The sequence below is a fragment of the Theropithecus gelada genome, chromosome 14 (genome assembly GCF_003255815.1).
Source record: "Theropithecus gelada isolate Dixy chromosome 14, Tgel_1.0, whole genome shotgun sequence".
NCBI lineage: Eukaryota > Metazoa > Chordata > Mammalia > Primates > Cercopithecidae > Theropithecus > Theropithecus gelada.
This window is the reverse complement of record NC_037682.1, coordinates 29,088,347-29,100,880: the sequence shown is the minus strand read 5'-3', so window position 1 is coordinate 29,100,880 and position 12,534 is coordinate 29,088,347. Positions and strand designations below refer to the sequence as shown.

The 12,534-nt window shown below is 45.3% G+C and overlaps 1 protein-coding gene across 2 annotated transcripts in view; it reads left to right on the top strand.

Moving 5' to 3' along the window:
* LDLRAD3 (low density lipoprotein receptor class A domain containing 3) overlaps positions 1 to 8,595 on the top strand; it is a 287,633-nt gene extending 279,038 nt beyond the window's left edge. For both annotated transcript variants that reach the window (XM_025355717.1, XM_025355716.1), the window contains 2 exons: positions 3,193 to 3,538; positions 5,605 to 8,595. In XM_025355717.1, the coding sequence (XP_025211502.1) occupies positions 3,193 to 3,538; positions 5,605 to 5,842 (584 nt within the window). In that variant the 3' untranslated portion in view covers positions 5,843 to 8,595. The remainder of the gene's footprint in view (positions 1 to 3,192; positions 3,539 to 5,604) is intronic.
* Positions 8,596 to 12,534: the final 3,939 nt, after the last annotated feature.

Sequence of the window (12,534 nt, the reverse complement as noted above, 5' to 3'; positions counted from 1 at the left end):
TATGAATGTTAAGCGCCCCTGAACTGTGCACTTTAAAATGGTTACAGTGGTAAATTTTGTGTCTATTATTTATTATATAAATTATAATTATATGAGCAAATTCAGATGAGCAGATTGACTCAGAGAGGTGAATTATTTTGTCTAACATCACCTGCGAAGTAGGCAGAGGAACAGGACTAGAATTTAGATGTTTCTCCTTCAAAGTTATATAATAATTATCATTATTATTTTGTGGTGGTGGTGGTGGTTACAAAAAAGAGCTGGCATTACTGAGGCAAACCCTTGCCAGGCACTGTGCTCAGTGTATGTATTATACTCTACCATCTGGATAATCCAGGGAGATACGGATACTGTTGTTTACCTAGGACCGCCACCATTTCACAGACGAGGAGGGTGAGGCTTCTAAGAGTTAAATAACTCACTTGTTAAATAGCTCAAACAGCTAGAAGCAGTGGCTCCAGGATTCCCCCCAAGGCTCCTAACTCTGCAGTTCTCCCTGCTAGATAACAAAATAAAGAAGATATTTTAGTTTAAGCCTGAATTCTGAAACATACACATACACAAGCCTCCACCCAGCTTCTAATGGTCTAAGCGGAGAACAGACAGAACTCCGGCAGAATCCCTGAATGACAGCTAATTGTCTTCAGAAAACATCCAAAAACCGCCTCCCTCCCTTAACTGTAGTGCAACATGATTCTGTCTTTCTGCCGGGCCCCTATTTGCTTCTCTCTGTGCAATGAATCATTGAAACAGTGACCGCCAGGGATTTGGAGAATCTTTGTAGCTTTTAGTCTATGCTTGGGTGTGGCTGGAGAGACAAATTAACACACAGAGCCGGACCTTGAAGGGGAAGGTCATCATTTGTCTCAGATTGGGATCGTTTGGGGAATCAGAAAATGTTTATATCAGAAAAGAAGAGAAGTCAATGTGTTTCACAGTCTGTGGTTTTTTGAAGGAGAAACATCTAAATTCTAGTCCTGTTCCTCTGCCTACTTCTTAGGTGATGTTAGACAAAATAATTCACTTCTCTGAGTCCATTTGCTCATCTGAAAAATAGGAATAACAGCAGCACTCACTTTACTAGGGCATGTGAATAAACAGATTTTTTTCCCCATTGCGTGGCGGGTATTTATTGAGTGCCTACTATGTGCCAGGCACCATCCTACTCTCTCGGGATACAGCAGTGAACAAAACAGATGCACAGCTAGTGATGAGGGATGGAGTGAAGCCCTTAGCCGATGCCAGGACAGCGGACATGAGTCACCTGTAGTCGCTGCCACTGCTGCTATTTCATGGCTACATTTTGACCCCTGTGGACCCACTGAAACCTCCTCACTGCCTCACAGGCGGAACAAGGACAGGGTCGTGGCCACCAAGTGTACTCACTTGAGCTGCATTTAGTTTATTCTTCCAGCTAGGCCATGACAGTAGGTAGTGGCAGCTGTCTGTAAAGATGAGGGGTACCCAGCTTGGACCCCTGGTTTCCTCCACCTGCCTGGGCCTTACAGTGGTGGCCAGGTGTGTCCTGCTGACTGGGAAGCTCCTTACCTGAGTGCTTGAAGCATGGCTCTTTAGCATGTGTGCAGAGAAGGATATTATGATAGCAACCTGCAGGGGTGGGATGTATATCAGACCTCCACCCTGGAACTCCCGAGGAAGTGCCTGCAGATTGCCTGGCAGGTCTTATTCGGGTGATGTAGAGCAGAACGCTGGGGCCAGGTTCTGAAGTCAGACCCCTGGACTCAACTCACGCACAGCTCCTTACCTCCAAACTGTGTGGCCTTGGTCAGGGGAACGGACTTCTCTGAGCTTCATTTTCTTCATCTAAAAAAGAATCACAACACCTACCCATGGAGTGGTTACGAGGCAGGGAGATGTGATACAAAGCACGTACCTGGCCAGGCACAGTGGCTCACGCCTGTGATCCCAGCACTTTGGGAGGCCGAGGCAGTTGGATCACTTGAGGTCAGGAGTTCAAGACTGGCCTGGCCAACATGGTGAAACCCCATCTCTAAAATACAAAAAGTAGCTGAGCATGGTGGCATGCACCTGTAGTCCCAGCTGCTTGGGAGGCTGAGGTGAGAGAATTGCTTGAACCCGGGAGGCGGAGGTTGAGTGCACCGAGATCGTGCCACTGCACTCCAGCCTGGGTGACAGAGCGAGACCCTGTCTCAAATAAATAAATAAATAAATAAATAATCAATCGTGTCTTTGTATGTACCAAACACATGCACTTACAGATCACAGCGTGTAGCTATGTTCAGGGGCTTGATGAGTATTGACTCATTTCATGCTCAGAGAAGCCCCAAGAACTTGGCACTATTGCATCTCCATTTTGCAGCCGGGAGAGGGTAGCACTTCCAAAAGGCACACAGCAAGCAAGTTTTGAGGGGCTGGGATTTGAGCCCAGGAGTTCCTGCTGTGAGGCTGGGCTGTGCTGGCTCTCCATCCCAAAAGCTCCATGTGGGGCCTGGCTTAAAATAAATGATCTGCAGGTATGAGGACCCCAGAGGTACTGCCTGTGTTCCTGAGATGTGTTACATTATACATTTCTACTAAAGAACTGATTTCTGCCACCAGAACTCTCACTCCTGTTCCCTGGATAGTATATGATACTTTTTAAAACAACTTAATTGAGGTACTATTTGCAGTACTTAAAATTTGCCCATTTTAAGTGTACAGTTCAGTGATTTTGCAGGGGGAAATTTGCCAATTTGTGTAACCATCACCATAAACCAGTTTCAGAACATTCCCATCACCCCAACAAGATTCCTCCTGCCCACTGACTGTTAATCCCCATTCTCTTTCCCACTCCAGGCAACCACTAATCTACTTTCTGCCTCTGTAAAATCGCCTTTCCTGGAAATTTCGTATAAACAGAATCATACAATATGTGATCTTTTGTGTCTGGATTATTTTACCACCTCATGTTTTTGAGTTCCATCCATGCAGTAGCATGTATCAGTATTTAGTACTTTTTATGGCCGAATAATATTCCTTTGGGTGGATGTACCACATTTTGTTTATCCGTTCATCAGTTGGTGGACATTTGGGCAGTTTCCACTTTTTGGCTATTGTGAATAGGGCTACTGTGAACATTCGCATGCAAGTTCTGGGACTGACGTTGAAACACAAAGATGAGCCAAACTGGTAACCTTCTCTCTTTTCTCTCCTCTCTCTGGGGTTTCTCAGAACCTGGCAGCGGGCAGGTGTTTGTGACTTCAGAGAACCAGCTTGTGTATTACCCCAGCATCACCTATGCCATCATCGGCAGCTCCGTCATCTTCGTGCTGGTGGTGGCCCTGCTGGCACTGGTCTTGCACCACCAGCGGAAACGGAACAACCTCATGACGCTGCCCGTGCACCGGCTGCAGCACCCTGTGCTGCTGTCCCGCCTGGTGGTCCTGGACCACCCCCACCACTGCAACGTCACCTACAACGTCAATAATGGCATCCAGTATGTGGCCAGCCAGGCGGAGCAGAATGCGTCGGAAGTAGGCTCCCCACCCTCCTACTCCGAGGCCTTGCTGGACCAGAGGTGTGTGCTGGATGGAAGAGATTGAGGCGGGAGAGGTCATCCATTGTGGGGAGGGGAATAAGTGCACACACAGAGGTTCCTAGGTCTTGCTGAGAGCCTGGCTTCAGCTGCCGTAGGCAGTGGCAGCATCTGACATTCTCCAAGTCCTTGCAAAATGCTCTACATGTATCACCTCATTTAATCCTCTCAGCGCCTCACTGTGGGAGGAAACTGATAGGAATGTTCCAAAACTGGATGATGGTGATGGTTGCACAAGTCAGGAAGTTTCCAAATTCTACAGATGAGGAAACTGAGGCTCTGGGATGTTAAGTGACTCATCTGAGGAACATATAGTTAGGATCCTAGCTAACTCAGAGGCCTGCTCCTCCTGGGAATGCCACGCTGGTCCATGTTCTGGCCACAGACCAGCTCTGAGCCTCACCTGCTACTGCAGAGCAGTGCCCAGTACATGTGAGAGGTTTGGTTAATATCTGTGGAATGAATGGATGAATGAAGAAGTGAAGGAATGAGAGAATCAGTGAGTTCCTTAACTTTGCTTGGCTCATTTATAAAATAAAGGAGGCGGAAAGGAACACTTTCAAGCTTTTTTAAGCAGTAGACACCACATTGCAAATGGAATTGTACAAGAGCCCCCAGTATGTATAAAGCCAAGAAGCAGAGTTCTGTAGTTGAAGCAAGTAGTGGGCCCATTTGCTGATCAGCATCCCTCTTCCTCGAGCTCTGCCATGTATGGCATTAGACATTTTGCAGGCCATGTTCTGATGGTGACTGGGCTCTTCCTTGGACCCTCTTCAGTGGCAGCTCTTATATTATTTAATCTTCGTTTTCCTTCCTCATAAAAGGTGAATAAAGTTTCAGAGGTCAGGGGAGGGGATGGCACTTAAGGATCTCTTTGCAAATAAGTGTAAGAATTCAGGACCTTCCTCACCTAATAAAGTTCCCACTCATAACCTCGTCATATGGACCATCCAGCATAGGGTAGGGTTAAAATTGCCGAATCCGGAAACAGAATGCGTGGGTTCAAATCCCAGCATTGCTGTTTACCAGTTATTTCTGATCCTGGGCCAGACATTGAATGTCCCTGTGCCTCAGTTTCCCCGCCAGAGTAGCAGGCATGAAAGTAATGCCCACCTCACAGCATTCTTGTGAGCATTAAATGAGGTAAGAAATGTAAGGGGCACGGCAAAGTGCCTGACTCACGCGGAGACTTCAGTAAATGAGAGCTAGAAAATAAAATGTCTTTTCTGTTCAATTCATTCCTTTTTTTTTTTTTTTTTTTTTTTTTTGAGACGGAGTCTCGCTCTGTAGCCCAGGCTGGAGTGCAGTGGCCGGATCTCAGCTCACTGCAAGCTCCGCCTCCTGGGTTTACGCCATTCTCCGGCCTCAGCCTCCCGAGTAGCTGGGACTACAGGCGCCCGCCACCTCGCCCGGCTAGTTTTTTTTTTTGTATTTCTTTAGTAGAGACGGGGTTTCACCGTGTTAGCCAGGATGGTCTCGATCTCCTGACCTCGTGATCCACCCGTCTCGGCCTCCCAAAGTGCTGGGATTACAGGCTTGAGCCACCGCGCCAATTCATTCCTTTCAAGCCCCTTCTGCAGATACAGACTGAGGTGTTAAGAGGATGTCCTCTCACTTACCCCAGTTCACAGCCAGGAAGAGTTAGCTTTCAGTAGAAATGCCAATTCTGTGTTCCCATCAGAGGCCCAGTCAAGATACCAGCCCAGCCTCTTGACCACAGGGCTTTTGGCCAATGGAGCAGAGTGGCAATGCCGAACCACCCAGGTTGAGCCGAGGGACTTGGCGGGCGACCTCATTCTGTTTCTACCCAGAGGATATGGTTTTGGCACTGCCCGGTCAACCCGAACCAGCCAGAACACACTGACCTTTTCTGTTCCGCCGTGGTTCCTGGTCCTTGAATTGACTGTCTTTGTACTTGGATGGAAAATCTCATTTCGCACTGGAAACACCATCTCAGAAATGGGCTGAAGTTGGCTTGTCTTGGCTCTAATGTGTTCTCTTCTTTTCCTGTCTCCACTGCCCCTGCCCCTCTGCTGTCCCCATCGCAGGCCTGCGTGGTATGACCTTCCTCCACCACCCTACTCTTCTGACACGGAATCTCTGAACCAAGCCGACCTGCCCCCTTACCGCTCCCGGTCTGGGAGTGCCAACAGTGCCAGCTCCCAGGCAGCCAGCAGCCTCCTGAGTGTGGAAGACACCGGCCACAGCCCGGGGCAGCCTGGCCCCCAGGAGGGCACTGCTGAGCCCAGGGACTCTGAGCCCAGGCAGGGCACTGAAGAAGTATAAGTCCCGGTTATTCCAAAGTCCATATGGGTTAATCTGCTCTGACTTGTTGCCGTTCTAACAATTTGTGCTCATGGGAAACATTTTAAGCACCTGTAAGGGCGTCTCAAGTTACGGTTTGGGATGTTAGCTATCTCTGCATTCCCCTCCTCCCCCAGATTTCAGAGATCTTTTCCTGGCCTCTCAGTTGACGTGATCTGTTGTGCATTTTTTCTGTGAGCTCACTCTTCCCTTGGGGCCCGAGATCACACCCTTACTTTTCACATTATTCTGTTGCTATTGGAAAGACAGCAGATCAAACAGTATTGAAGTAGGCTGGGAGAGAGCAATGTTTCTATGCTATATTGGATGCTCAGAAATGCAGGAGACGCTGGACCAAATTCTCTCTGCTGGGCAGCTACCTGATGGCATTTGGGGATTTGGGTTACCTGATCTAACCAGGAGGCCATCACTGGATGGTCACCCCCCAAAAAAAGACTTCCAGTTGAGCATCAGAACCTGCCTTGCACAATCCTGTATGTTGCCATCAGTTCAGCAGAATCAGTAGCCAAAGAAAACTTTGGACGTGAGTAACACCCTTCAGCAGTCACAATGTGATTATGGTTTTGTGAAGGACTCTGAAACCATCTACGCTGTATAAATTCTGGCTTTAGAAATTTGCCCAAGAATGCTTATTCTGAGAGCTTTCTCCAGCAGCATATATCATCAGCGTCATCCCAGAATAGGCAGGGAGCCCCTGCCATGAGTTGATATCCAAGTTCTCAGCTCCTAAAATGCAGGCTGCCAGGAGCCTACACCTGCCCTTGCACTACCAGCCACTTACCTGGTTTCTGGACTGTCACCCTCCCAGCTGACCCGCCCATAGCCAAGGAATGAGGACCTAACTTGAGTTGAGCCAAAATCTGACCTGGCTGTATGTCCCTGTGACCCACACCCAGCCTGTCTTGCTCATTCGTGCAGCCTCAACACTGGCCTCCGAAGTTCCCTTAAGACTTGCAAGTCCATTTTACCTGTGCGTTTGGACTTGAGGACACTGGTTCCTATCACAGGTGAGAGCTGTATTCAATACCTCCACCAAGAGCTCCTGGCTCCCTGCACTGTGCACGCTCCTCTTCCCAAGGTCCCACCCAGTACCAGCGCCTCTAGTTAGAGTTAGGATCAGGGTCAGGCCTCTCCCAACATCCCAGTAGTTTCTCCTCTGAGACACATGGGCAATAGACAATTTGGAGTCAAGGTTTCCCATTTGGATTTATTTTAAATCTTTTAGAAATGCATTTGAAACAGTGTGTTTGTTTTTTCCCTTCTAGTTAAGGGACTATTTATATGTGTATAGGAAAGCTGTCTCTCTTTTTTTTGTTGTTGTTTTTCCTTTAACGAGGTCCAAAGAAAAATGCAAAAGGAGATCACACCCTTGCCCCACGGAGCCCCGTGATAACAAGTCACTCCAGATTAACCTGTGTGCCAGACATTTGTGCATTGTTGCACTTTGAGGTTATTATTTATCGAGTTCTTGAAGGAAACAGAAAGAGGGACTCCTGTCTCCCTCCGTGTATAGTCTCTATGTTTGTGCTAGTTTTTCTCTTTCTTTCTCTGTGCCCAGCCAGCCACAGGGCCCGCCTCCCGGCAGGAATAAGGGGTAAAATATTAGGCGTTATTTGGCAAGAAACCACACTGACTGATGAGGGGTGAAATGGAACCAGGTAGAGCGACTCGGGGCAGCTGTCACCCATTCAGAACTTCTTTCTGCAGCTGAAGAAATGTTCTGTAACCTGTTTGATGCTAATTAAAATAGAGCCTGCAGGAAGTCGGGCTGAAGTGGCATTCAGTGATCCTGTTCTGTAGACTTTTCTTTCTTTTTTTAACCAAATCCAAAGGATGTTACAGGAAAGCTAGCCATTGGTATTTTGTTTTGTTAAAAAAAAAAAAAGAAAGAAAGAAAGAAAGAAAAAAAAAAGGGAAAGGAACCTAGTTGCCTGTATCTTTCATTTTTAAAATAGCACTTGAGTTATTTTCTGAGTAATCCAATAAAGAACTTTTGATGACAGCTAGAATGTGTTAGAACTCCGGCTGAACATTTCATCTCCTGTGAGTCAGAAGGGCTTTATTTCTCCCTTTGATGGGGCCCTTTCTTCTTTCTGGTGCTCTGGAAGTTGTTTAGAGGAAAGAATTCTAATTTTAATTAATTGCGCAGTGAGTTAATCTCACTTGCTTTTCTGCTTCCAAGCATCTTAGGAAAAACAAATGGTTTTAGTAGATAAGGGAAGCCTAGTAATGTTGTTTTTTAAAACAAACAGGGACATTTTTATTATAGATTTGGTTTTTTTAATGAATGTTTTTAAAAATATATAGGATACCAAAGCGGCAGGGTTTTTTGCGGGGTGGGGTTTGTTTTCCTACTCAAGATGGCAAATTAGCGGCCAGCAATATTTTTTAACTCATTCCAACCAGGAAACTTTTTTATACGTTGCCAACCAGAAAATGGTCTCGTCTCTTTTTTTTTTTTTTTTTCACAAATGAGATCAGTGGTTTATTTTAGCATTAAATTAGTTACACTCTGATGGCTGGCCTATTACCTGACTCAGCTCCCTCTACCTTGAAATTGACATTTTTATAAAATGCAACTAAGTGATTAATAGTGTGTGATGCTCAAAGTTAATGTAAACTGGAAAGGTTGTATGTCTTTGCTTGTTTTTTGGTTAGGCTTGGTTTTGTTTTTTAATTTTTATACTTTCTAATAAATTTGCAGTTTCATTCTTTCTCTTTGTGCAAATGGTTCTTGACCCACTCATGTCCCTTATAGCAATATGAATAGTGGACAGTCACTTCTGTCATAGCTTTTGCAATGAATTTATGCTATAATAAAATGAGAAAAAGGAAGAATATGTTGGTGGGACCTCAAAATGTGATGGATGCTTCAGGATTCCACAGCTGATATGATTGGAATACAGAGCCAAAGTTGTGGACACCAGTTAATGTAATGGGCCCTGGGAAATCATACTGGAAGATGGATGTTTCTGCCTTTGCTACAGCATTGTTCAAGGGAAAAGGACAAGTGGCTGTGATAACTAACAGATTCTGACCACATATTCAGGAGCACACTATACCTCTTGCACAGGTGTGCTAGTAATTAGTTTCAAAACACAAATGGCTCAGATTGTCCCCACCAATGATGGGAACATCTTTATGCTTTTTTAAGTCTAGTTTTGGAGCCACATGTGATCCAATGCAGCAGGGACATCTATGCGGGAAGGAAGTTAGGATGCTCCATAGGTCACCACCACCATCGTGAACAGAAGCAGTAACTCCAGCCCTGGCCAAAATGAAATCCACATGGAAATCCAAATGCAGGACCCATGGTACCAAGATTTAGATCATGTGTTGATCCCAGATTCCTCAAAAAGAAGACTGGGCTCTCAGACAGGTATATCCCAAGTATATGCTGTGTCATGTCCTGCCCTAAGTGGTGTAGAGTAGACTTTCCTAAGCCCCAAAGATTTGTCAGGTTACTCATTTCATCATCCCTCAAGGTACCTTATGAATACCATTTTTATGGATGCCAGGATGAGCATTTTTTATAGATGCTCGTGCTTTGCAATGATTGTAAAGTACTCAGCTAGAGCCGGGGTTGATAAACTCTCTAAAGGGCCAGAGAGTAAATATTTTTGGCTTTGTGGCCATGTGGTTTCTGTAGCAACTGCAAAAGCAGCCATAGACAATACAAAAATGAATGGATGTGGCTGTGTTCCAAGAAAAGTATTTACAAAAACAGGTTACTGGTGGGATTTGATCTGTGGATGTGGTTTGTCAGTAATCTAAAGGATCACTTTCACATTGAGTTCATAGATCTAAAGCTAAGGACACTGAAGAGAAGAAACAGTTGTGTTAATGACTTGGAGTACTAGAACCTTTGAAATGACACCAACCTCAAAAAATTAAAAAAAGGCCGGGCATGGTGGCTCATACCTGTAATCCCAGCACTTTGGGAGGCCAAGGACGGTGGATCACGATGTCAGGAGATTGAGGCCATCCTGGCTAACACGGTGAAACCCCGTCCCTACTAAAAATACCAAAAAAAAAAAAAAAAAGTCGGGTGTGGGGGCGGGAGCCTGTAGTCCCAGCTACTCAAGAGGCTGAGGCAGGAGAATGGCGTGAACCCGGGAGGGGGAGCTTGCAGTGAGCCGATATCGAGCCACTGCACTCCAGCCTGGGCGACAGAGCGAGATTCTGTCTCAAAAAAAAAAAAAATTAAAAATAAAAAAACTCATGAAGCAGACAATTCAAGGACCCTATTCTCTTTCAAAATAAGAAGATACAGGATTAAGATGAAGAGAGGCTTTCTTAATGAAGTCCTAAATATTTGGGTTGAATATAGCAATCCCAGAAAGAACCACAAAAAAAAATTCTACCCTTACTAGGAGTTCTTCAAGGTCATGAACTCAGACAGCAAACGGTCTTTTTTTTTTTTTTTTTTGAGACGGAGTCTCGCTCTGTCACCCAGGCTGGAGTGCAGTGGCATGATCTCGGCTCACTGCAAGCTCCGCCTCCCGGGTTCAAGCCATTCTCCTGCCTCAGCCTCCCGAGTAGCTGGGATTACAGGTGTGCGCCACCACACCTGGCTAATTTTTTGTATTTTTAGTAGAGACGGGGTTTCACTGTGTTAGCTAGGATGGGCTTGATCTCGACCTCATGATCCACCCGCCTCAGCCTCCCAAAGTACTGGGATTATAGGCGTAAGCCACCACGCCCGGTTCAGCAATCTGTTTTTAGAGAAGGTCCATGGGAGTGAGTGACTTGAGAGGTCCATTTTCTCCATTGAGCTTGCAACCCACAGGCAAAGCAGTAGATTCGAAGAGTGAATTGAATGAGAAAGAGATTCAAGTGGCTGTAGTGGAAGTGTATGAGTGTACGTAAGGAAAGACTGCACTCAGTGAGACCCTTAGGGAAAAGGTCAGTAAGGAAATATACTGACTCCCTTGACGTCCTATAGCTAAACAAGTTCATAGGACATTAATTAGAACTCCTAGTTATAAGTAATAGAAATCCGACTCATACGTGATTAATTGCATTAAATTTTAGAACGTATATTGTCTAATGCAAATAAATCCAAGATTAAGGAACTTTTGGTTTCGAGCAGACCTGGATCCAGCTGCACAACAGCTCTCATTAGGAATTTGTTTCTCCCTTGCCAGTCTCTCAGCCCTGCTTGCTTATAGAAAAGAGAGTTCCAGAAAACCCAGGTTCACAGTCTCGGGAGAGGCACTGCCTCCTAGCATCCATAGCAAACTTTAAACGGACTCACGATTGGTTGTTCTTGGTCATGTGACCACTACTGGGCATGGGACTCAATCCCTTGATCGACAGCCCCACCTGAATTACATAAAGTGGGAAAGAGAAAATTCCCACATGGAAAGAGTCTGGTAACAGACCAAATACCAATACGTCTACTATAAACCGTCACCAAAGAATGGGACACACAACTGGCTGGTACAATTTGTAATATACATAAGAAAATAGCAGACAACTACAAGCTTCAGACAACATAACCATGGTCATTATATGGTCTGAAAGAAACAGAGGCCACGTTGCAGTGAAAATTTAAGGAGACTCAACAGCCTTTCCTTAAACCTATGAGGTAAGGTTAGTTTCAAGTTGGGGTTAGATCATGTATACTTTTGTGAGATGGTCATCAATAAGCTGTGTAGGAGGAATTCTACCCTAAAGATACCCCAAATATCTATTGGGCTCAGAACTGTCTCCTAACCACTGAAATGGGGCAATTATCCTGCCAAGAGTTTCCCCATCCTTCACAGTATTTTTAAGCTGATGGATCAGAAATATATTCCCATTCATCACCCTTATCAAGCTACCTAAAGACCTAGACTCAAGTACGCATGCAGTTAATGAAGGTTTCCATAGTTAACCATTTTATCTATACCTGAAAGTTAGGATGTGTCAATATCTAGAGAACCATTCACTGGAAATTTTGGAACAGCTTGTGTCACTGGAGCTGAGGGACTGAATTTCCATTAGATTGAGAGCATGAAGGCATAATCATGAGGAGCTGTGATGAAATATTGGAGGAAGCATGTTAATATAAATATGACTGATGCCTCAGCTGGGCTGAGTTGATAGTCTGAGCAAGGATAATTCACTCTACAGTTCTAATATCAGACTGTATTTGACTTTACATGCTTTTCAAGGTCACCCTTGACGGTGAGTCATCCCAGTGAGCCGGCAGAGAAAAGGCATTCCAAGGAGCACACATGCATGGGCAATGTTTATGGGCCAGACCTGGAAGCAACACACACCTCCACTCACATTTCATTGCTCAGAGCCTGGTCAGTCCCATAGTCAGACCTCCCTGTAAGAGAGGCTGAGAAGTTACATTAGCTGGGTGTCCAGGAAGAACCAGAAATGGATTTTGGTGCTGGTTACCAAACCTGTGTTTGCACTCTTCTTCCCCTTCTGGAAGAAGACACCCAACCATTCCATCCAATCAGATTCAAGGTCTGGGATCTGGTGAAAATGTCTATGTCAAGTCCAAATGTGGCTTTTCTAGAATGACAACTTTTCAACCCCACACAGCTCATATATCATCTCTCCCCTAGATTGCCTCCTTTTGGCCTGTTCTCAGAGTCTTTTTCTTTTCTTCTTTTCTTTTCTTTTCTTTTTTTTTTTTTTTTTTGAAACAGGGT